At 35.3% G+C, this 24,580-nt stretch overlaps 4 protein-coding genes and 1 long non-coding RNA gene across 6 annotated transcripts; 3 read left to right on the top strand and 2 right to left on the bottom strand.

Moving 5' to 3' along the window:
* Nucleotides 1-469: 469 nt before the first annotated feature.
* LOC148253184 (uncharacterized) lies at nt 470-6,932 on the bottom strand. The gene is made up of 2 exons (XR_015821440.1): nt 6,544-6,932; nt 470-951 (listed from the first exon to the last, which is right to left on the bottom strand). It is a non-coding gene; the product is annotated as an uncharacterized LOC148253184 (long non-coding RNA).
* LOC110810398 (myosin-2 heavy chain-like protein) lies at nt 826-5,970 on the top strand. The gene is made up of 5 exons (XM_022036565.2): nt 826-959; nt 2,142-2,300; nt 2,388-2,560; nt 2,647-5,134; nt 5,591-5,970. Exons 1-5 carry the CDS (start codon nt 828-830, stop codon nt 5,642-5,644), a joined length of 3,006 nt encoding a protein of 1,001 aa, XP_021892257.2. The 5' UTR covers nt 826-827; the 3' UTR covers nt 5,645-5,970.
* Nucleotides 6,933-10,430: 3,498 nt separating the features above from the next.
* LOC110810476 (leucine-rich repeat protein 2-like) lies at nt 10,431-13,860 on the top strand. Its single transcript, XM_022036675.2, has 7 exons — nt 10,431-10,904; nt 11,254-11,386; nt 11,559-11,630; nt 12,539-12,682; nt 12,783-12,854; nt 12,948-13,019; nt 13,503-13,860. Exons 1-7 carry the CDS (start codon nt 10,823-10,825, stop codon nt 13,567-13,569), a joined length of 642 nt encoding a protein of 213 aa, XP_021892367.1. The 5' UTR covers nt 10,431-10,822; the 3' UTR covers nt 13,570-13,860.
* Nucleotides 13,861-14,757: 897 nt separating this feature from the next.
* LOC110810480 (uncharacterized) lies at nt 14,758-19,421 on the top strand. Its single transcript, XM_022036681.2, has 4 exons — nt 14,758-15,263; nt 17,835-18,063; nt 18,593-18,717; nt 18,820-19,421. Exons 1-4 carry the CDS (start codon nt 14,901-14,903, stop codon nt 18,931-18,933), a joined length of 831 nt encoding a protein of 276 aa, XP_021892373.1. The 5' UTR covers nt 14,758-14,900; the 3' UTR covers nt 18,934-19,421.
* A 2,375-nt stretch (nt 19,422-21,796) lies between these two features.
* On the bottom strand, nt 21,797-24,084 carry LOC110810490 (uncharacterized). Of its 2 annotated transcripts, none has more exons than XM_022036692.2 (2): nt 23,886-24,084; nt 21,797-23,694 (listed from the first exon to the last, which is right to left on the bottom strand). In XM_022036692.2, exon 2 carries the CDS (start codon nt 23,386-23,388, stop codon nt 22,315-22,317), a length of 1,074 nt encoding a protein of 357 aa, XP_021892384.2. In that variant the 5' UTR covers nt 23,389-23,694; nt 23,886-24,084; the 3' UTR covers nt 21,797-22,314. The 2 variants fall into 2 exon arrangements, with proteins under 2 accessions (XP_021892384.2, XP_021892383.2); XM_022036691.2 differs by having other exon boundaries at nt 21,797-23,490; nt 23,886-24,083.
* Between the last annotated feature and the right edge of the window lie 496 nt (nt 24,085-24,580).

Below are 24,580 nucleotides of genomic sequence, written 5' to 3' on the forward strand. Positions count from 1 at the left end.
CAATATTTTGATATTGGATTCATGTATTTGTTGATATTAATTTTTTTAAAACTTTTATTTTATGTTGTAGTTTAAGTTTAAATTATTTATAAGTAATAAAAAATATTATTAAAATAATTATATTTAGAATAAAAAATTAAATCGTATAAATTTATACTTCGTAAAAGATACACTCTTATGTATAATTATTTTTTAGAATAAAATATTTGCATAAAAATTTAATACTTTAGTATGAATTAAATATATTATTTTATTATGAATTAGTCACAAATTTGCTACTTTTAATTTTTAAATTTAAACCTCTAAGTTAGAAACATTTAACCCAATTATAAAGTAATATATATATACATATATAAATAATTTAGCCTGCATGGTATATCTAATGGTTTGAAATTTAAATATAACGGGTAAAATTATTATTACTTAATAAGAATTAATTTCAAAATTAAAATAATTTTTAATCCCATAGTAAGTAAGAAAAATTATTTTTTTTAGGTGAAAATCAACAAATTGGAGGAGTACAAAACTATCCTACACCCTAATGTATCAGATAACAACTCCGCGGTACTTAAAGAACCGTTAGAGCAAAGCCTTCGCCGTATAACGGCTAGTTTTCATTTAAAAAAAAAACAAAACAAAACTCACGCCCAAAAATCACCAAGAAACGCGACCCGTAATCTTGCCGAAAATTTTCTCTTCAAAACAAACAATTTTCAGATTCTATACACCAACTCCCTTTTCTTCTTCTCCATCGTCTGATTGAATTGCTTTGCATAGAGGAATCTTATTCCATTCTTGGTTTGTAGTTTTTGGTATAGTCTCCCGCCATGGATCTAGGCTGCTTGGACATGGGTTGCATCTCTGTCTCCGATAAGCACAGCAACGACGTCGTTCTTGATTCTCAGGGCAAAGAAGCACATTCCCCCGAGACTACGTCCTCTGCTTCAAAGCCTGGAAAGGTGAAAAATCCTTTGTGTTTATCAGTTTCAAAGATCATTCTTCTTCGTTCAGAGTACGGTCTTTGAGATGGTTTATTGAATTGCGATGCGCCGAAATTTATTTAGGTTTTGTTGAATTCTGTTTACTAATTTGGTCACCTGTTTCGATGCTGTAGATTTTTGCTATTATTGACAAAACTTAATGTAAAAAAGAGAATTGTAACCGACCTAAGTGGATTTTTCAGTATTTTGTTCTGAAAGTTAGGGCTTAAAGGTAAACCTGTTAATACATCCGATTAGTGATAATTTGGTCACCTGTTTCGATGCTGTAGATTTTTGCTATTATTGACAAAACTTAATGTAAAAAGAGAATTGTAGCCAATCTAAGTGGATTTGTCAGCATTTTGTTCTGAAAGTTAGGGCTTAAAGGTAAACCTGTTAATACATCTGATTAGTGATAATTTATCCGAAATTACCTCAATTCATTTCTGTTGTCATATCACTGAAATCCTAAGTGAGAACGCCCGTAGAATTTCCATCTTCCCGGTTTTTAAAACGGAATTTGATGCGAATTTGCCTATCTCCTTCAATCAGTGAAGTGAATCGTCGCATTTCTTGTTGATCCCAGTAGTTCTCCTCATTTTTCCTGTCTTAGGGTACAACTAAGGTGCTGATCTTCTATGTTCTACTACTATTTTATAAACTGAATAAAACACATTCTGTACTTTACTTTGAACTGGAAACTGTATTGTCGCTGGAATTTCTTATATATTAATTTGGCATCCAACCTCAGATTAGACTATAGCTTTTATCTATATTCAACTTTTAATGCTTTTACTGCATCCTGATTGTAGATACTTCCCCACGCTCTCATTTTTGTACGAAACAAGCAACTCAACCTCTCTTTCTATCATGGTTGAAGTCTATATATCAGCCTCATGTCTATCAGCATCTCCCTTTACCATGGTTGAAAGTGTATACATTAGCCTCATCTCTACTAAGTTATGGGTGTATCTCTCTATCTCTATACGAACCTTGAACTTGGATGCTAGATTCAGTAGCTAACCATTTCTTATGAGTGTATCTTTCCTGCTATTTACCACTTTGTTGATAATTTATCTTTATCTACATATTATATAGTTATTTAACCATTTCTTATTGTGTTCGGTTGTTTTTTAATATTGTAATTATGTGATAGTGCAGAGCAAAACATTGAAAGATAATGGCCCTTCAACACTAAATGCTCTAAACAAGTTCACCTCTCAGATAAAGAAGCCCCCTCACCGCAAAAATTCACCACTCAACTGGTTCCCCCGCAGGAAGGTGGAGTCATATTTAAAGAGGAAGATAAAGATGTTGCAGGTTGTGTAATATATTTGAGTATCGCTGGTGACTGGAATTTTCCCGCTTATTTCTTTTACCATATTGCTAATGAAATGCTTGTTTCAGGAAGTAGATGGCATGAATTTAACTCTTGATGAGACTCTTGGTGATTCGAATCCCCATTACTCAAGAGTTTTGAGGGAAAAAATGGCAGCAAGAGAAGCTGCAAACAAGGCAATGGAGGCCCGGAAAGCTGCATTGGTGGAAGCATCATGGTGTCGTATACTTCGGGCAGCTAGGTAGAATTTTAAACTTTCAGTATATACAGGAGAATAATGTTTACGAATCTGGTTTCTCTGCCATCTAATTTTAACGTCGTCTACAGGATCCAAAGTAAAGAGGCAGAAACTCAGCTGTTGAAAGCTGAAAAAGCTGCAGCAGAAGCTTTTGAAGCGGCAGCATCCATTGGAGTGATAATGTATGATATGCCAAATTGCCCTCAGAAGCCTAGTGAAGTAGAAACTTCTGTAAATGGAGGGGAATCTACTACTCATACTGTTACAGCATCTTTTGAAACAGCATTTGAAGTTGATAAAGAAGTCGCAGCAGCAGTCAAAACTGCATTTACTAGGCTTGAAAATTGTTCCTCTTTTAACAAAGACGAACTTAAAGACATACTGAGAAAAATCAGAGAGACTCCAGATGCAGATGATGGTCATCAGGACTTGTCAGAGGTTTCAGAATGCGAAACAGAGTTGGGGACAGAACACGAAACATTCTCTGAGAAAGATTGTGTTAGACCTCAACAGGACCTGGATAATAAGATGCCCGTTATTGACATGAGAAATAGGAAATCCAGGAGGAGGCAATCCTTTGGAAAGCTTAAAATGGTGAAGCTTGTGGACATGATGCTTGAGAGACTTCAATGTTTTCATGAAGATGAGCTTTCATCTCTTGCCACTATAGTTGCAACATGTGGTTTAAATGCTACCTTAGCTGAAGTTGGAAATGGTAAGCTGCAAAATCTAAGTTCAAGTGCTTCCACTGTTAATGGCCCCCGGCGTATGTCTTCCATGGGAGCAGGAGGAATGAGGAACTCTAGTTTTGAATGTTTCATGGGTGGGAATGTGAGAAAGAAGCAAGCTGAGTTGGAGGAGTTTCCAACTCTAGATAAGTATCTGGTTAGGCACATGACCAAACTCGAAAAAGAGGTGCTGGAAGCCAGGAATGCCCAGAAGAACGCACCTAAGGAAGGAGAAGTGGATGGTTCCAATGAACTTAATGATGGAATGGGAACCTTGAGCAGGCTTGAATGTTTCATGGATGGAAATGTAAGAAAGAAGCAAGCTGAGTTGGAGGAGTTCCCAAGTCTAGATCAGTATCTGGTTAAGCACATGACCAAACTCGAAAAAGAGGTGCTGGAAGCCAAGAATGCCCAGAAGAATGTACCCAAGGAAGGAGAAAGGGACGGTTCCAATGAAGTTAATGATGGAATGGGAACCTTGAGCAGTAATATAAATCCAGTGGAGTCTATTCCAGAACTTGGAAGAATTCTTGTGAAGCATTCTATGAAGTTTGAGAGGGAAATTGAAGAAGCAAAGAAGAATGCAGGAGAGAGTTTCATGGATGGAAATGTAAGAAAGAAGCAAGCTGAGTTGGAGGAGTTCCCAAGTCTAGATAAGTATCTGGTTAAGCACATGACCAAACTCGAAAAAGAGGTGCTGGAAGCCAAGAATGCCCAGAAGAATGTACCCAAGGAAGGAGAAAGGGACGGTTCCAATGAAGTTAATGATGGAATGGGAACCTTGAGCAGTAATATAAATCCAGTGGAGTCTATTCCAGAACTTAGAAGAATTCTTGTGAAGCATTCTATGAAATTTGAGAGGGAAATTGAAGAAGCAAAGAAGAATGCAGGAGAGAGTTTCGGAACAGCCCATGAGAACTCAAACAGAGAACTAGTTTCATCTGAGGCCATTCCTGACCTGGGAAGTATACTAGTTAAGCATTCTTCAAAACTTGAGAAGGAAATTGAAGAGACAAAAAGAAACTTTGCAAACGCATATGAGACTAATGATAAAAGGAAGGGACGAACGGAAAAGGGGGGAATGGTTAATCGTCCAGAACTTCCCAGCCTGGATAAGTTTCTTGTAAAACATGTCTCAAGACTTGAAAAGGAGGTCATGCAAGCGAGGAACAGAAGCAAAATTGATGATGAAGGAAGTAATGCAGCAGCTTTGAAGAAAACAGCTGATTCATCTGCCTTAGGCTCAGAAGAACAGAAGGATGACAGTTTCTGTTCTGGTAGATTGGAGAAAGAAAATATTGACTCCAATAAAGCAGTTTACGAAAGGATGACAGTTTCTGAGAAGGAACTCAAAGTGAACCCAAAGGAACCAACCATAAATAGCCTGGAAAAGATCTTGGTAAAACCATTGCACAGATTAGAAAAGGAGAAAATGAAAGCATCATTATTAGGAATCAAGTATGAAAAGAATAGGCTGCGAAGAAGAGGAAACGATGTTACAGATTATGAGAGTTTGGACAAAGTTTTAATAAAGCATGTTCCAAGATTAGAGAAGGAGAAGATGAGGTTCAATGCAGCTGAGGAGGAAGTGACAAAGGTCAAGAAAAACAGCACAAATGTGCAGTTGCATATAAATGAAGAAGGAAGTTTGGACCAAATCTTGGTGAAGCACAAATCAAGACTTGAAAGAGAGAAGACAGCAGCCAAGGGAGCTGAACAACCTGGAGATCAGACTAGAATTTCTATATCTCGTAAAGAAGCAAGGGAAAGGGAGCTTCAAGAAGCATGGGGAGGCTTGAGCTTAGGCAATTCCATGAAGCCACATGTATCAAAGCTCCAACGCGATAAGGTAACTTCTTTAGTCATCAAAAACACATACAGTATTGTTATCTCGTAAACCATGTTCATATGTTTCTGAACTTTTTGCCCCTATGATTAAAAGTTCCTACAACATTGTCGTTTGGGATTGTCGAAACAAATTCGTACAACTACTGAAGAAGCAATGGTCAAGTTTCTGAACTTTTCCCCCCCTAAGATAAAAATTCGATATCGAACATAATCCACACTACCATAGAACTATGCTCAGGGTTTCTGAACAATTTTCCCACTAAAATCAATACTGTCATTTTGGGATCTTGAACTTCCAGCTATTTATATAGGAGAAACTATGATCAAGTTTCTCCTCCAAGATCAAAATGGTTTAAATACTATGAACCCAGAGAACCATACAAAACTATCTCAGGTTTCTTTTTGTGTTCCCCCAAGTTATTTTTTCTTGATGATTTTTCTCTGTTTATTTATATAGGCTGCCTGGATTGAAGCTGAAGAGGAAGAGAGGAGACAAGCTACAAAGATGTAAACTGAAATCTCATGTTCCTATGACACATCAAAATCAACATTCATGTGTTACATATATATATATATATATATGTATAGATGGATTCCCCTTTTTTTTTTTTTCTTGTTTTTAGCATTCCATACTTCATGGACTATCTTCTTGCTCCATTGTGATGAACATCACCATTTGTGGTAGCCATGAAAGTTTATGGATGATTTCACATTAATTTCTCCTTCCAAGTTGCAATCATCATGAATATATATATTTATATATATATAGTGTTTCAAATTTTGAGACATATTGTGGCAATTTAATAATGTTATTGAATCAAAAAGTTTGTTTGATTATTTTTATATTTTAAAAATTCAATTCGATAATTATTAATTTTATTTTTATATTTTAAAATTTAAGTTGATAATATTTAAAATTTTATCACTATAAAATATATATATTTATAATAAAACTAGTATATTATTTTTATTTTTTTATTCAAAAAATTTAAAAAAAAAACTTAAGATTCTCCAATTTTTTACTTTTATATTAATATATATATATATATATATATATTGAGATGTACGCATGAAAATGTTTGAATTTCTTTTAAGTTAATATATTACTGTCATTTAAATAAATATTTTACTATTATATATATATTCATAATTTATTTATAATAATATACTTGAATATTAATATTTAAAAATAAACTAAAATATAATCTTAAATATATTTTTATTTCATTGAAATTTAAATTGAAAACAGTAGATTCTCAAAGCCCAAAAGCATCGGCCCAAAAGTATCTTCTCTTTCAAAGTCTTCTCCTATGTCATTTGTTGGCTGTTTTCTGCAACATATATATATATATATAATATATATATACACACGCACACGCACACGCACACGCATATATGTAATTCGTTTACCTCATCGTACAACTTCATTTGACTCCGACAATACGTGCCTCCGTCTTCTTCTTCCTCCATACACTCACATTAACCTAACTTTTTTCTTTTTTTGCGTTCTGATTCATTCACTGTTTCTCCTCTCAGCGTCGGATATCCGCCATGGGGGGAGGAAATGGGCAGAAATCCAAGATGGCACGCGAGAAGCACATGGAGAAGCAAAAAGCTACCAAGGGTTCTCTCTCTCTCTCTCTCTCTCTCTCTCTCTCTATCCCAATTGATTTTGTTTGTAGTTTCTAGTCGTTGGGTTCTTCACATATCTATGCGAATCTCTCTGATTTCGACGTTACTTCTGTTTTTTTTTTTTTCTTTAATATGCAGGAAGCCAGCTTGATTCCACCAAGAAAGCCATGAACATCCAGGTAGCCCTCTGCATGGTTTCGAGCTTGGATTTTTCACATGTGCTGTCTGTGTCATATAATTTTTGACACGTCTTTTCCTTCTCCTGTGTGAGAATCTGCTCTTTTCCTCCAATATTTCCTAAGCATGTGATTGCCGCTACTGTTTTATTTTATTTTTATGATTTTCAAATTTAAGAAAAGGGTTTTTGATGGTAAGATCAGTGGCTTTGAACAGTTAATACAGCCAATAGTAAAACTTATTAACTTTGATGTCTTGTATCAAATTTCTTCCTTATGAGTTTTGAGAGTGAAGTTTCATGCTTTTGTGTTGTTGTTGGAATGATGAATTTCTTGTCTTTAAGCTTGGAAAACTCCCAAGTCTTAAAATTGAGATGCAATTATCTTAAGTTGTGTGGTCCTAATTTCAATTTTATGAACTAAGAATAGTATAGAAATTTGAATGAAAATAGTATTTTAATTTCAAGTTAATTGTAGATTCAAACAAATTAGTTGTTTTGGTGGCTCATTCCTTGACAAGTGAGAATATAAATCTATTACCATAAAATTAAAGGAGTGAAGTCAGTTATACATCAAACCTGTAAATTATAGCTAATTTTTACATCAATCAACAGTTGGAATCTAAGACTTGAATAAGATTAGAATAGGGTTTGAGTCGAACGCACTATAACATTAGTCTGGGAGCCATTGAATAAACACTACTTGTAATGCATGCGTAATTATTTGGTTTGCATAATTGGAAAGAAGCATACTTCATTTAATCTGCATAAGTGTTATACTCTATGCAAGAAGTTGGATCAAACTTGAATGGTTCATGAGAGTGCCTGTAGATCAAAGCATTGAGGCGCTGTTCATAAGTATGTTTGTTTCTGCATAAACTGCTAATTCTGCTAACTCTGAATTTTCCATTTTTCTTTCCTCCTGTAAATCCTGTCTCATTTTTCAAATTCATCTTATTGTCTCTTCTGAAACTGGAATAAATCTGTCTGGCATTTGCCATACTAAAGCTTAGCCTTTGAGGTATGAAGTTGGCCAAATTGATATGTGTTTGTGCCTGTGTATGCTTGTATAGGTGCAAAACCTCGCAAATTATACGTGTCAAAATGGGCTGAAGGTGGCCAAATTGATAGTGTAAAGAATCGCTCGAGCCAATGACAAATGGAACTTCTTAGATCATTACTTTGTTTATATTTTTACTTCTGTGAAAGAATTCAGGATTAGGTGTTAAATGATATACCATGATGACATGTTTTGAGATATGTAAATATCGAGGAACTTTCAATCAAGCAATAGTAACTTGTGTTCCGGGTATAGGTTTTGCATGCACGATGCTGTTAGGACTCACTTACATGGCAAATGTTGGAGCCATATCTGACTAACTATACTTATCTCTGTTTTCTTCTATTGATGTTGGTATGTACATATGTATGTCAAATACCAGTTCACAGTGAGCAAGATTTGCTCTTTGTTTATTTTGTCTTGGTTTTATAATGAGAAACTCTGTTATAAGACTGATAGCACATTGGAATCTCAAATTTGAATTTCACCTCCTTGTCCTTGAGACTGCAATGTACATGAGTTCAACAGGACCATCCTGGAATTCACAATTATTCTTCGTGACAATTCCATATCTGATTTTCGACGATTACATAATTCTTCTTTCAAGGTTTTGATTTCACATGTGGTGTAGTCAGTTACACGTCGCAAAGTACTTAAACTCAAGTCACCGAGTACTGGACAGGTAATCAATGACTAGTAGACAAGTGGCCTAGGACTTGTCACTTCATCAAGCCACCACTCGAGCTTCAGGAGACTCCCTATCTTCGTCTCGAAGTGGACTAAAACTTATGAATAGATCTCTATAAGATTTGATCATCTTCACGGTAACGCATTCAAAGTTTATTTTATTAAAGTTTTCGTATTCTTTCTCTTAACTGCTCTTGCTTAGACTCTATGTTGTAACCGGAGAAACATCGTAGGACAAGTTGTTGTGACTAAGTGGAGATTTCATCCGCATCACAATCCGTTGTCATTTCTCGTTTTCTTAAACTGTTGAAGACATCTATGAGTTAAAAAGCTATCTATCTGGAACTCCCATTTGTGTTGAATTTTCCTGTCTCCATTTGTTACTACATATGACCTGTGAGACATTGATTTCAACCATCGACGAAGACTATGACTCTTGAATTTTTATTGTTGTTGTTGTTGTTGTTGTCGTCACTCACAACAACATGATATCACAACATCATGATATCACGTCTCGTGGATCATCGAGACGATCAAATCCAGCACACATGCAGACATTCATTCGTGCGTACCGCTTCGGAAGTGAAGTGCCGGGAACGTGGCGAAGCAAAGCATCCTAAACCCGATATTTACACATGTTTTATGCAAATTAGAATAGTATACTTCAATTTCATTATGTTTAATGGTAAATGATGAATTTTTTCGGCTTCAATTTTTTATAATTTTGAGAATTTTTATCGTTTTCAAAAATCGGTATGGCTTTGTAAATGAATTTTACATAAATTTAAAATTTATTCCAAACATAAACCAAAATTTTGATATAATTAATCCCAATATACTATTCATTATAATCTTGCAGTATTAATTATGTTATAAATTAAAAAAAAAACTATTCATATTTTACAAATTAAAAGATTCCATTATGATTTTAATTTAAACATTCTCGATTCAAATGATTAAATAAATTAAGTTGAAATTGGTTCCATAAAACACACATTAGTGTGGGATTAAGAGCTTTAATTATTGAACATTATCACAGCATCCTGACAGACTGCCTTTATATGCTCACAACACTAAGAATGTTTCATCTATTGGCCCCCCAAAATTTAATTAATCTTTCAAAACATTAAATAGATTTAAAAGGTGCTAATCAATTAATTAAACCCTTAAGATTCTATAATCATGTAATTATCTCCTCTAATTATAATTATAAAAATTTTTAATTTTAAATTTATTAAAACCCACTTGAAGTGTAGGAGTCAAAGTTATTTTTTTCCATCTTTGACCCGGCACCACAAATTTGAACATGGTGGATAGATTTAGGAAACAATTAAATAATAATAATAATATATTTTTTTTAAAAAAAGAAAATACTATTATTAATTTTATATAATTTATATAAAATATGTTTTAAATATATATATGTATATATGTATATAAATTTATAATTTAAATAATTAAAGAGGTGTTGGATCTAAAGTTTTTGAGATTTTTTTTTGCAAAGTACCAAAAAGTGGACCGAAGAAGAAGAAGAAGAAGAAAAATAAAAGGTGGTGTGTTTTTATGTCTCTGGGAAGTGGTGGGACCCAAGTGCGAGTAGTGGGTCCCATTTTCCAAAGTGCGGGCCCCACACCACGCGTCGGAAGTACTCATTCACGGCAAACGCGTGATTCACTCTTCACTTTCTCTCCCTCTTTTTTATTTTTTGATTTTTTTATTTTCTTCCCCACCACCCCCCACAACACAAACCAAAATCTTTTCCTTCTCCTCCCAAAATTCTCTCCTTCAACTCTCTACTTTTTGTTTTTTGAAGCACTCAGAGTTTTTTTTCTCTCTCAATTTAGTTTTCTTTTTCATTTTCTAATTTCTGATTGAGTCCATAACGTTGACTTGACTCTCTCTCTCTCTCTCTCTCTCTCTCTCTCTCTCTCTCTCTCTTTCTCTCTCTCTGTTGCCATTCTTTTCAGCATTTTCCCACACATTCTTGTTCCTTTCCTCCTTTTTTGATATATATATATGTGCGTGTGTGTGTGTGGGCAAGTGGGTTTGCTTGTAGATTGTCTTTTTTTGCTTTGAAGGTTTTGCTTTAAGCCTTCAATTTCTCCATTACCCTTCTCGTTTCTCTGTCCGGGAACATGAATCCTCTCCCTCTCATCTTCCTTTTTCTTCTTTCTTCTTCACTTCATTTCTCCCCTGTTATCTCCACAAATTCTGAAGGTACTTTCCTCTTTTAGCACTTCCCCATGAACTTTTTCTTTATCTAGGGTTCGTGTTTTCTTCTTTTTTTTTTTCTCTGTTTGATTGCTTTTAAATCATACCCAGAAAGTGAAATTAGCAAAAAGGAAAACCAAGTGTTTATGTTAAGTCCTATTTTCTGTTTAGCTTAATTGAAGATTACTCTTTCCTTAAATCTCTCTCTCTCTCTTTTTTTTTTTTTTCATTTTCTGTATATTTTTTGTTAATCCAACACACGTCAAGAAAAAGTTGTCTTGTGATTTCCTTCTCTTTAAATTTCGGTTCTTTTTAACCTTTTTTGTACTTTTTTTTTTTTTTTTTCTGTTTTCAGGAAATGCTCTGCATGCTCTGAGAAGCAGACTTTCTGACCCAAGAAATGTGTTGCAGAGCTGGGACCCAACTCTGGTTAATGCCTGCACTTGGTTTCATGTCACCTGTGATTCTAACAATCATGTAATTCGCTTGTAAGATTAAAGATTCCCTTTCTTTATCTTTCTTTTTTTTTCCTTTTTATTTTTCAGGTTTTTATGGTAATTAATCTATATTTTTTAGTCTATGTTTTCTTATTGGTTGATAGAGATTTGAGTTCATTAATACCATCCTAATTACTCTGTGTTCTTGATTTGAATTCTTCAGAGACTTGGGCAACTCTAACATTTCTGGGACTTTGGGACCTGAACTGGGCCAACTTCAGCATCTGCAGTACTTGTAATTTTCTCTTTCTATGTTTCTCAACTTTTTAAACTTGTACTTCGGTTGAGCTTAGCTTTTTACTGTACTTGTCTTTAGTTGATGAGAAATTTGGTTTTTGAATCTCACTTATCATGTTATTTCACTGAGTAACATAGTTTCCTGCGTGTTTGTTTATGTCTTAGTGCTCAGTTAGTGGTGAATCTGGAATTTAATTCCAGTTTTAGTGATTTCTCTCGGATTTTCTTGGGGAACAAACAGATTATTAACATGTTAATGTCTTCGTGCTCAGTTACTGGTGAATCTGGAATTTAATTCCAGTTGTAGTGATTTCTCTCGGATTTTCTTGGGGAACAAACAGATTATTAACATGTTATTTTGCCTCCAGAAAACTGTGTTCGCTTTTCCCTTTTTATGGGTTTTAAATTAAATGCTAAGATTGGAATCTGGGAGTATACATATTTCCAAAGCAAGACTAATAAATGAAAAGTGAATCTGAGATTCAGTGTTAGCTGCAGTCATTTCCCTTGGATTTTCTTGGGAACCAAACAGATTTTAACATGTCATTTACCTCAACCCCAGAAGAAACAAACTGTGTATTTTCCCTGTTTATGGTTTTAAAGCCCATGATATGGTGTGAATAAGAGAGTTGTTTACATGAGTTTGCATATTTCCAAAGCAAGACTAAGACATCAAAGGCGATATTCAAAACCAAACTTCCCCTGGTTATTTCTTAGAGCCCAATTAGTGGTAAATATGGGATTCAATTCTAGCTGCAATAGTTTTCCTTGGATTTTCTTGGGAACCAAACAGTATTTAACATGTTATTTACCTCCAACCAAGAAGTGGGTTTTCCCTTTTTATGGTTTTAAAATCCAATGCCATGGGGGAAATAACAGAGTTCTCTTTTTAATTATGGGCTGCAGGGAGCTTTACAGGAATGATATAGGAGGGAAGATCCCAGAGGAGTTAGGTAACTTGAAAAGCCTTGTTAGCATGGATCTGTATGGAAACCGATTTGAGGGAGAGATTCCCAAGTCGTTTGCCAAGTTGAAATCACTCAAATTTCTGTAAGCATCTCTACCTTAGCCAGTGAGATATCCATACAATTCATCCAAACATGTTTTAGAGGTTAATCCTTGTTGGTTTGATCTTAACTTGTTGGTACAGTCGACTGAACAACAACAAGCTGTCCGGATCAATCCCCAGGGAACTCACCAACCTCCCGAACCTCAAAGTTTTGTAAGTTCATTCTAAAAAGATTGCTTCCGAATTGTAATTATATTTTATTCATCTCTAACTTATATCTTATGTTTCGGTTGCTTGATGTTGCAGTGACGTTTCGAACAATGATTTGTGCGGAACGATTCCAGTAGATGGCCCGTTTGGGAGTTTCCCAATGGAGAGGTATAATTTCTCTTTCTCTCTTTCTTCTCATCTAAATAGTGAAGCATAAAGTTTTTGTATAGTGTTAAGAAACGGAAGCAAGCTTGGGCGTGGGAATGGTTTCGTCCGGTTCTAGCTTTAGCCACTTATGAATTAGTTAGGTTGTTTCTGCTATTTAGCAATAGGAGAAATCGATTTCATCGGTCTGACTTCCGAGTTATTTGGAAAGGTACCGTAAGGTCAAGTTTATAATATTGATTATAAGCATTAGGATTCTCACTCGCGTTAAAGTTTGAAAACATAATAGTTTTCAGAATTTGTGAGGTCGAGTGTATAGTATTTGTCGTTGCCCCTGCATTTCAGTTTAGCTGCATTTGCTCGATACATTTGACGAACTGACACCAGATTCATTGTCTTTACACCCTTTCGTGCGTAAGGTTACGATTCATATGCTCCCATTTCATATCGTGAAACTTTAAAATCGTCTATCTGGAATTTTTGCAGCTACGAGAACAACAGGCTCAACGGACCAGAGTTGAAGGGACTGGTGCCTTACGATTTCGGATGCTGAGTACCAGAATTGGTCAGTCCCTCGCTGTAAGATGAACAAGTAACCCCCTGGCCTCCCATCCACGGGTGGTTAGTTTGTAGTACCAAATATTACATCCCGTAAGCTGTGTTGTGTTTTAATACTTTACCACTCTGGCGAGCAAATAAGAGGGATTGTTGGGAGTATCGAAATCTCGAGATTACAGTCTTTGTCGAAGAAGACATATTAATATAGGGTTCGATCTACATAAGTTGATAGATAACCGAACTGATATTTGAGATTGAAATACAGACATGGAACATTTTACATGTACTTTTAAGTTTCCTTTTCTTTTTCAGCATGCGGAAATATATTTATGTCGACGAGTTCAAACTAATTGGTTGAATCTCGTAAAAATTATTTCGCAAAAATTTATTGATATATGTATTTTTTTATAAAATAAATCAACTAATTAGAAAAATAAAAATAAAAAATGAGATAATCCGAGTCCGGTAATGATACGAATAATTTTATTTATGATATACTTCGAATTTAATCTTAAATTGGTTGTGTTAAATTAAATTTTATATATGAATTTAGATATTTAACGTTTTTTACTGATGAAATAATTTTAAAATAAAAAATTATAAATAATGATCAAATATTAATAAATAATAAATATATTTAATTAATTAATAATAAAATACAATAAAGACAGAAAATATTGTGGATACGTACTGATCATTGGTCAGTATAGGGAGCGAAATAGGAAGAAGTTGAGGGGTATTACTGCAAAAAAAATAAAAAATATACACGAGTAAAACAAAGAGGAATCCTAAAGTGCAACGCGGAGAGTCGGTAAACACGTGGCGAAGAACTAATGGATGGTGAACACGTGTCTTGTAACTAACTGGGTACAACCAACTCCTCGCGCTTCACGTAGGCGTTTAGATGTTTGACACGTGTAAGAATTTCGCAAATCGACTACGGTAATCGCGGGAGTTTAGATAAGACCCTGTACTCGCTTTGGCTTATTTTCAGCCACCAAAACTGAAAATTGAACGGTAGTAAAATTAAAAAGAAAAAAAAAAGAAAAAGAAAAATGAGAAGCGAATGAATGAGAAAGCGAGTATAGGTATATCGTACCGTCGAGCGAGTAGCGATTGACCTAACGGAAGCAAATCCCCAATTTTCCACCGTGACGGTTTTATACCCCACGAAAGAAGCAGAAGTCTTCTATCTTTCTGTTCGTCAGAGTTCTAAAACCCCAGAAAACCCCATAGCCAGAAGCTCGAATCTCAAATCCACTGGAGAGAGAAGAAGAATCTTTTAAGGAAAAGGTAAGGTCGGGGAGAGAAAGACGAGTTGTAGAAATGAGCGGAGCTTTGCTGAGGAGAAACGGTACAATCACCCGGTTGTTACAGAGGAACACGATCACCGACCTTACCAACCCCGTCGCCAGAATCCAGCCGATTCCCGTTAGCCGAGTGTATGCAGAGACGAAGACTAGAGCTGACTTTCGGTTATTGCATTTTCTCAGGAAAGCCAGAGAGTATGAGGTGTCTCCTTCGCTCTTCACCTCTTCTTTCTCATCTTCGTCTTCTTCTGCATCAACCGCGTCTTTTTCGAAAGTCGGGTTTGTCGGCTGGTATCTTGGCATGGTAAAGTCTTGGCCTGTTTTGACAAAGAGTGTCACTTGCTCGCTTATTTACATTGCCGCTGATTTATCGTCTCAGGTAAGTGTTGTGTGATTAAGAGTTCCTGGGTATTTGTTAATTGTTCTTTTCTTGTTTTCTTCATCAAAGGTGGATCTTTTTACGTTCTTCGTGTTTGGTTCTTGAGAAAATGGAAGAAAGAAGACATGAAAGTTTTGTTCTACGAAATTCCAAGAACAATGCTTGAAATGAGTTAGTTGGATCTGAAAGATGTGAACCTTTGAAAAGTGTTTTACTGTTTGTATTTGCAAATTCCTACTGATGGATATTTATAGTTTATATTAGATTAAGTTAGAAGATATGCATGTTCTTGTAGATGAATCTTTGCACTGCTATAATTGGTGCTACTACTATTAGAAGGGAATGGAGGTGAAAGTACTATGCTTGTTCTCTTCTTTTTGGGTGCTGGATGAGGGAATGGGAGTGGGATGCTCAATTGAGATTTATTCAGGCTCCTGACCAGTTCCCTTTCTGCAGCAGGCATTCTTGCCACCCTTATGGGAAATGATATTTTGTGAATACAAAAGAAATTGATGCCACTATTTGGTTCATATTGTCTAGTAGACTTCCTGTTCTTGGCAGGTTTTGAGGAGATGCTTTTCTTTTTTTATAAAGGGACACTTTCCTAGTTGTAGTAACATGGGGTTGAGCGACGGACTTCAGCCTCTACAAGGGAGAGGCATCAGAGTTCTGAAATTTGAAAATTTTCATGGTTCTGCTTGAGAAATCTGAAATTTTGCTATCCATCAGAGTTCTGTTTGTTTGAGAGTTGATACTTTGGCCTCATTCAATGCTTAATAGTATGGGTATAAAAATGTCTCAACCATACTCCTAAAGAAATCTTTGGCAAATCTAATGAAAGGAACAAAATAACCTTAGAGATGTCCATATCCCCATATTTGGTAGAGGATGTCTTATCTTTTACATATGTGTATGTGCACACCTGCGCTTGTTTTTCTTTTTTTTGAAATATAAAAGAAGTAATATTATTTACAATGGTACCAAGGGAGTACCGCACATGTACAAAGCATAATTACAAGTCAATTAAGTGGTTCATAACCTATCCAAAATCATTCCAATCTTTGATGTCATGACCTAACAAAATAGAGGCAAAAATATAGATCCATCTATTTTTAATATTTGTAATGTTAGTCTCAATGCCTTCAAAAGATCTTACATTTTTTTCCTTCCACACAACGCAAAAAATAGTTAGTGGAATAAGGAATAAATCTTTTTTCTTCTTACGATAACCTGTTCAAGCCCACAACTCTGTATATACATTTTCAGCCATTACCCAACTCAAACCCAGCAAACCCAAGATAGAATTTCAGATGCTGTAGGTCGTTGGGCACCACAAAAGTAGATGGTTGCATGTCTCCTCAACTGATTTGCAAAGGTAGCCTCTGTTAACCATGGTATTACCTCTCTTTTCAGCATATCGATAGTCAAAATGTATTCTTTGGCAGTTTCCCCACATAAAAAAAGTCATCCTAGGAGGGGCCCCAGTTTTCCAAATCCATTTAAAGGGTGCACACCTGCGCTTGTTTTTGAGAGGAAGATCTTGAACTTTGAATACTCTCCTATTCTTTCTGGGAATCAATGTCTTTTAGGGGTCTTATCTTTTTGAATCTCGATCACTTGTGTAGGAAATTTAAAATTCTAGTAAAAAGTGATGCATTAGGATGGTAAACTATCTAAAACTGTTCAAATTAACATTTTGAAGTGCTTTATCTGCATAAGGGAAGCAATTCTTAGGAGGCAAAGTGTCAGATCCGAGAGAGGTTTGAGATGAGGTGGTGGTCAGGGAATGACAAATGCATGGCATCAGATCTCAATTTTTTTTCCTCGTCAGTATGTCTGCCTCATTTCTTTTTCTCTCTTCAAGTCTCTTTTACTTCCTCTGCACCTTTTGCACTTCTCTTTTCCTCCTGTTGTCTTTTGTGAATGAAATCTCTTTCACAAACCATGATCACACTCTTGTAAAATATAGAGTGACTTGTATCCATAAATTGTCACTCAAATGTCCAAAGAAATTCTGAAATTTCAAGGAGACTGTTTGATTTATGGTGTGCATTGTTCTTAACACAAAAATACAAAACAAAGATATCTTTTTTTTTCCTCCATCCTAACTTTTCCATGTGAATCTTGATGTTCTGAATGTCGTCTTGGAACCTGAGAATTACGTGTCTGCATAGCTTCATTCTCATGGACTGTTGAACTGGGCGACCATAAAAACTTTTATCTGGAACATGACTTGGTCATCAACTTCTGACATGAGCTCTTCTTCTACTCACAGTTTGAAACCAGTTTCTTTTTAGCTAATATTTTAGGACCTCGGTGACCTCGGTTTTGTTGGATATGGCTGGAACAGCTGAATTTACATCGGCTTTGTAGCCTTTATATGCCAACTAATCTTGAAATTATTTTTATTAAGTGCAGTGCTGATTCTCTTTGTGGAACTCCTCTTCCTCTAATTGTATTATGTGGCTGATAAAAGATTCGAAAAATAGGTTTTAGCATGTGCTTTTATTGGCACTAAGCTTCTTGCAGCAATTTGCCTTTAATATCATTATTTGCTGAATTTATATGCAGACGATTTCACAGTCCTCTTCAGAATCTTATGATTTGGTGAGAACATTACGCATGGCGTCATATGGGATGCTAATTTTAGGACCATCTCTTCACTTCTGGTTCAATTTTTTGTCAAGACTCTTTCCAAAGCGAGATCTAATTACAACGCTTAAGAAAATGGCCATGGGGCAAACACTTTATGGACCAACCATGACAGTTGTTTTCTTCTCTTCAAATGCATTTCTACAAGGTATGTTTCATTCTCTTTTATTGAATTGTGTTAGTAAGATGAATATCCTTGAAAACAGTCACGTCATGGATTCCTCGTATTTTCTATGTGCTTCACTGCATCTTATACCTGATTTATTGTCAGCCTTTTTCCCTGTACCCAAAGTGCAACAATTGGAGATTGATGGCAAGTTCTTTATGTGGTTGAAATGTATTTGGTAATTTCTTGCATCGATTAATTCAGTGACAAATACTGGAACGGATTACACTGTTTCAGCCACTCATTCTACTCCTAATCAATGCACAAACCATATCTGCCCCTTTATTTTTCACCATAAATTTCAAACTTTTGGGAAGTGACCATAGTTTCTGTATGCAAGCCTCTCTTTGGTTCTTAACGAAAAATCTTTTATTCATAACAAGAAACAGTTACCTTTAAATTTAAAATTGACATGGTCAAGCTGTTCTGTATGGAATATGTTTAAGCTGTATGTTGTTTAAGAAACATGATGATAATATGTCTTAAGTATTTTGTTGATTGCTTATTTCAGGTGAAAGCAGAACAGAGATTGTTGCTCGATTGAAGCGAGATTTGCTCCCCACGTTGCTAAATGGTATTATGTACTGGCCAATATGCGATTTCATAACCTTCAAATTCATCCCAGTACATTTACAGGTAAAGTCCCCTTTTTCCATTTCTGTTTCCAGATGGGGAAAGTGGGTGGTTGACAAACTTGTGCACGGTTTAACCTGTTTTTCTTCCATTTTCACTTGACAGCCGTTGGTAAGCAATGGATTTTCATATCTATGGACAGTCTACATGACATACATGGCAAGTCTGGAGAAAGTGAGCACAATCGGGAACAAGCCAAACATCCAGTTGACTAACTAAACATTTGCCAGTTCTCTTTCTTCTTTTGGATCTTAGATTGACTGGAGAATGCCTTTGGGGGAGTGATATCAACTTAATTCTTTTAGCATCTCTTCTGGAAAGCCATGCTGGGGTCGAAACTGAACTGAGAAACTTACAAGCTGATTCAACTAACTGATAGCAACAATTTTCAAACTTTATCTAGTATTCTTGAAAGTTTTAGATACTTCCACATGTTTTTCCAAAGCAATGATTTGATGTTTATGGGAAAAAATTTGTTTCGTTGATCTTCTTACATATGGATATTAGAATTAGCTCATCCGTTGAAATTACTTTATGAGATTGCTGCTTTCCTTGTTTGGAGAGTTGACAAGGGTAGTTTGCTGCAAACTTGTCAGTTTAATTATGCTGCATCCTCTTTAACAGGAAGCATCATGTAATGGAAAGAATTGAACTATTTGTAACAGAGAATCTTGCTTTGAGTTCAATTTGCCAAGATTTGCATTCAACTGATTACTTCTTGAAAGCAGCTAAACACTTTTTCTCTAAACGTGTAACCCTATGAAGACAATTTTGGGAGCTAAAAGAAGGCAAAGACTAAAACTACATTGGATGTTTTTGTTTATAAATTTAAATTTTTAGAATAATTAGAATGTTTCTTTTTATAAATGTTAAATTTGTAAGAACAATCAAATTAATAATCTTGTTTTACATATAAAGTACTGATACAAGTCTTGAACTAATGCAAACTAAACCTGCAAAGATTGCCAATGATACCTAGATGGGAATTTTTGTCCCTCTTGGCCAGATCAAATTCAAATCAAATCTCAGAGGGGGGAAACAAACATTTGAGCCTATAAGCAGAAGAGGGTATATCATCATATAGTGTCTGAGCACTAAATCAACACAGTTTCTAGCACATTTCTGAATAGCAGTTGAAATAGCAAAAATCTCATCTTATTCTATCAACATGAATGTAAATACAGTTTAATTATAAGCAGAAGAGTACAGCCATGAACTTCTTTCTTTTACATTCATGTTGACAGAATAAGATGATATGCACATTCAAGTTTTTGCCGTTTCAACTTTGAGTCAGAAGTGTGCTAGAAACCGAGTTCATTCAGTTTGCTTAGACAGGACATGATGATATATAATCTCGTGCTTATATAGGCTCAAATGTTTGTTTTTCCCCTCTGGGATTGATTTGAACTTGATCTGACCAAGAACAAATCATTGGTAATCTTTTCAGGTTTAGTTTGCATTAGTTCAAGACATGCTGCATATGCACTTTATATATCTGTTATTAAATAACTGGTTGCTAATAGATTATCTCAAAAACTAAAACTAATAGAAAAGTCACTTGCAAATTTACTTGGCCAAAAGTGTATAGATTCTTTATACCTTCGACAGAAATTTATTAAACAAAAACAGATACTATATAAAATAATTGGCTATTAATTTGATTATTCTAAAAATTTAACTTCATAAAAGAAAACACAAAGTTCAACTCTTTATATTACATGATGCATCCTCGTAAAGAAGATTGCAGCATGATCAAACTCACAAGTCTGCAGCAAAGTACCCTTTTCAATTTTCTAAACAAGGAAAGCAGCAATGTCAATAGATGTGCTATGATTAGCATTTTAAGGTTAATTCTAATATCCGTTTATAAGAAGATTAACGAAACAGATTCTGCAAGCATCTTCCCATAAACATCAAATCGCTGCTTCGCCAAAACATGTGGAAGTATTCAAAAGTTTCTCTCAGGAATACTGGATAAAGCTTGAAATTCATTGCTATCCGTTAGTTGAATTAGCTCCAAGTTTCTCAGTTTAGTTTCCACCACAGCATGGCTTTCCCAAAGACACCCTAAAAGAATTAAGTTCATATCACTCCTCCAACGGCATTATACAGTCAATCTAAGATCCAAAAAAAGAAAGAGAACTGGAAAATGTTTAGTTAGTCAACTGGATATTTGGCTTGTTTCTTATCGTGCTCACTTTCTCCAGACTTGCCATGTATGTCATGTAGACTGTCCATAGATATGAAAATCCATTGCTTACCAACGGCTGTCAAGTGAAATGGAAGACAAAGAGGTTGTAAATTCAATTGTCCTAAAATGGGAACAGATAAATCTTTGGGATCCAGAGTGAAAGATATTTCCACATTGATACTTCCCTTTGCATCCACTGATACGTTATCAAATCCGTTTAAACAGTGCACAAGTCTGTCAACCACCCACTTAACCATCCGAAATAGAAATGGAAAAGGGGGACTTTATACCTGTAAATGGACCGGAATGAATTTGAACGTATGAAATCACATATTGGCAAGTACATGATACCATTTACCATTGTGGGGAGCAAATCTTATTCCAGCAATATGAATGTCAATACAGTGTTATCATAAGCAGAAGAGTACAGCCATGAAAGAATACTAACAAAACTCTCAAGAAAGAAAGGCAGACCTCCAGAAGAACGTCCGCAAAGTCCAAAACTGATTTCTAATGGCATCAGACTAGTCTTACCGAGATCAATGAATTCACCAAGGGAACAATGTCAGTATCAGTTATATCTTAGTTCTACCTGATAAGTGAAGTATCAACTTTCACCGCCCTGAAAAACTGATAATTTCCCCTTTCTACATGGATATGATACCTAACTGAACTATTAATTCACATGGATGAAACATCAATTTGCTTGAAATGGTAATTAGCATACGAATACAGAATACTGATTCAAAGATCTTTTGTTAGTTGACTACTACTTTTTACTCTCTTTAAGAATTTTCTAAGAGAACATTGTATTCATGGTACCTGATTGGTATCTTGCAGCACAAGACCAGGCAGGGAGAAAAAAGAACAAGGCAGTCCAAAATAATGCCATTTAGTTGAAAAAAGAACAAGGCAGTCCAAAATAATGCCATTTAGTTGAAAAAAGAAAAAGAAGTCCATTCCTAGTTAAAAATCTACCGAAGAATTTCTGACCACTCAGAACTAAAATATGCTTTCTTTTACTCAAAACTTGGTACATTAGGGAGAAAAAGAAAGAAAAAGGACAAAAGACAAAAGAAAAACAAGATGTTGACTGAAGAATGGTGTTAAACTCTAGATATATCATGGGGCTCAGGTGTATCTAGAATTGTACATTTACCCTATAAACATGCCCCCGTTCCCAGTAATAATCAACACTGACATTTGAACATGACCTTTTCCACTTGATCCCTGCTACTTCTACAGTTTATTCCTCTGGACAATGCCTTGTGACACTCCACGGCTCCACATCAGAAGACCACGATATGAGTAAGAATAAATTCAAGAAACTGAATCATTCACTAACTGTGACTAAATCCATGAAATCATGTTGGATGAATCCATATACCGCCAGTTTATGAGCTAAGACTTTAGTCTTCTGAAGCCCGCAAGCATATTTTTTCAAGCTGTATAGGCCAATCTCCTCCTAGTATTTGTGGATTCAATTCCATTGCTGCACAAAAATCTGACATGGATGCATAAACAGATCTTCTTGGTCTTTGCATGTGTCTCCCAGGTAACATTCCATTGAGACCAGGCATGAAGTGGCCACTCACTTGTTTTAAGTGCTCATTTCCACATCTAGATCCAGCCAGAGCCATACAGGGCTCAATCAATTGTTTCAAGTAGGTATCCAACCCATTATTCAACAGATTAACACAATCTACTGAAATGTTCATACCCTCCTCCTCCAATTTTCGCTCTAAACGACTTCTCAAAGATCTCGTATCAGGTAGCTCACCACTGTTTTGACATGTGTCATGATGGTAAATACTACAGAAACCTGAATTAGAAAGAGACTTTCGACTTCCACCAAAGTTAATGGAAACACCAAGCGGAGCAGTAACTGGACTTCTACTCTGAATGCTTGGACTTCCTGTAACCTGCTCGACCTCTTCTCCATCTTCCACAGATGCAACTTCAACTGGGGGTCTGCTACCAAGCGAAACCAATTCAGTAGCACTCTGTTGCTCTTGCGCCTTGGAAACTGATTCATCACATGTAACAATTTGAGGCTTTCCTAGCGGCCTCAGTGGACTGGGGCGATCCCTGAACTTGCGTTCCCGATTAACGGGAGACCTGCCCTTGCGAGGGGAAGGAGGAAAGGCATCACCATAAAGTGATTGAAGGCAATTCCTCTGGTATCCATTACCAAGTTTTACACTGAGATTACTTCCCACCTTTCCAACACTTCTAGCAGGAGGAACCTTTGCAACACAAGCGTTCTTGATAATTGATCTGATAAGCTGATTGTGAAGAGGGATATTTTCCCTCCCAATGATTCTAATGCAAAACTTATCAAACTCACTCTTGCTAATCTTCAGGCTAAACAATTTCCTCAGTTGATCAAAGTATTTCTCTGCTCTTTGATGCCCAATCCTTCGAATAATCAGAGATCTTATCTCCAAACTGTCAATACGAGAAAATTTTTGACTGGGCATCATCTTCTCAAAATTCACCAGATCAAATTCTTCATCAAAATCTTCAACTTCCAAGAAAATCCCAGATGCTAGAAAAACCACTCTCTTCAATCAAAAACATAAACCCTAATCACCAACATTCTTTCCATCAGCATATTTATCATATACCACCAATATAAAATCAGGAAAGACACAAATGCACACAATTTCCAAGTTCCGATACTCGAACAAATAAAACCTAGATAGAAATTTAGCTCGAAGACAAATTTAGCAATCTCCCACGAACTGATTAAAACGCTAATATTAACTGGAACTTAACCAGAAAAAAACCTGAAAACACCAAATTTCGCGCAATTCAATAATCACATGGAAAAAAGACAGAGTTCCAGAGATTCAAGCAGCGATGTTCAAGAACAACGGAAACCCAATTCGTAACTTAAAATTCCGATTAGAATCAGAGAAAAAAGACAGAAACAAATGACGAAATTGAAGATTAAACGAGAGGACAGTGAAATTATTACCTGGTAAATTCGTTCGAGGGCACTATTCGAATCGGCTATGAATTTTCTTGTTTTTATTTATTTTTATTTTTATTAGAGAGGGGCGTGTGGGTTTTTTTGGTTTTTTGATGGAAGCCATTTATGTATATGTAAACAGGGAAGAACCAAACAGGGATTAAGATGTAAGCTTTTGGAAACATTCTTAAGACGAAACACACGTGCTATTTTTTGGGTTTCTGATGTAAAATTCTTAAGGCACTGTTTGTTTGGGTCTTTTAAAAAAACATGTTTAAGCTTTTTGGTTTTTTCTGTTATGTTTACCTAACAGATAAAAAACCCACACAAAAAAATATTTTTTTTCTCAATTTTCTTTTTCTTTTTAAAATTAAAAATAGATATTTAATATCGAAGCTACATAGTATATGATCGGCTCGGTCCACAAGTTAAAAATAAGCGAACTCGAATATAAAGTAAACGATCGCATATCAAGCTCTGATTTTACCATAAAAATCGGGACAATAATTTCTCCCTTCCTCTTCAAAACACTGACTTATAATTTTTATTTTATTATATTCTTTAAAAAATAATTTTTCTCGAAATCTTAAAAGATATCGAGTTAAAATCTGATTCTAACTAAATTTTTTTATAGTTTCGAATGATCTAACTACAATAGATTAGGAACATAGAACAATCTCTCTTTTTTAAATTCGGCTCTT

Source organism: Carica papaya, chromosome 6, assembly GCF_054855325.1.
Source record: "Carica papaya isolate Zhongbai chromosome 6, ASM5485532v1, whole genome shotgun sequence".
NCBI lineage: Eukaryota > Viridiplantae > Streptophyta > Magnoliopsida > Brassicales > Caricaceae > Carica > Carica papaya.

What these genes read in the sequence shown, in the direction of transcription:
- LOC110810398 (XM_022036565.2), top strand. Translation starts at nt 828, where the DNA reads ATGGATCTAGGCTGCTTGGACATGGGTTGCATCTCTGTCTCCGATAAG. An exon ending in CGTATACTTCGGGCAGCTAG is followed by an intron (nt 2,561 to 2,646) that starts GTAGAATTTTAA and finishes CGTCGTCTACAG; the next exon opens with GATCCAAAGTAAAGAGGCAG. An exon ending in CAAAGCTCCAACGCGATAAG is followed by an intron (nt 5,135 to 5,590) that starts GTAACTTCTTTA and finishes TTATTTATATAG; the next exon opens with GCTGCCTGGATTGAAGCTGA.
- LOC110810476 (XM_022036675.2), top strand. Translation starts at nt 10,823, where the DNA reads ATGAATCCTCTCCCTCTCATCTTCCTTTTTCTTCTTTCTTCTTCACTT. An exon ending in TATCTCCACAAATTCTGAAG is followed by an intron (nt 10,905 to 11,253) that starts GTACTTTCCTCT and finishes TTCTGTTTTCAG; the next exon opens with GAAATGCTCTGCATGCTCTG. An exon ending in GGGAGTTTCCCAATGGAGAG is followed by an intron (nt 13,020 to 13,502) that starts GTATAATTTCTC and finishes GAATTTTTGCAG; the next exon opens with CTACGAGAACAACAGGCTCA.
- LOC110810480 (XM_022036681.2), top strand. Translation starts at nt 14,901, where the DNA reads ATGAGCGGAGCTTTGCTGAGGAGAAACGGTACAATCACCCGGTTGTTA. An exon ending in CCGCTGATTTATCGTCTCAG is followed by an intron (nt 15,264 to 17,834) that starts GTAAGTGTTGTG and finishes ATTTATATGCAG; the next exon opens with ACGATTTCACAGTCCTCTTC. An exon ending in TCATCCCAGTACATTTACAG is followed by an intron (nt 18,718 to 18,819) that starts GTAAAGTCCCCT and finishes TTCACTTGACAG; the next exon opens with CCGTTGGTAAGCAATGGATT.
- LOC110810490 (XM_022036692.2), bottom strand. Translation starts at nt 23,388, where the DNA reads ATGATGCCCAGTCAAAAATTTTCTCGTATTGACAGTTTGGAGATAAGA.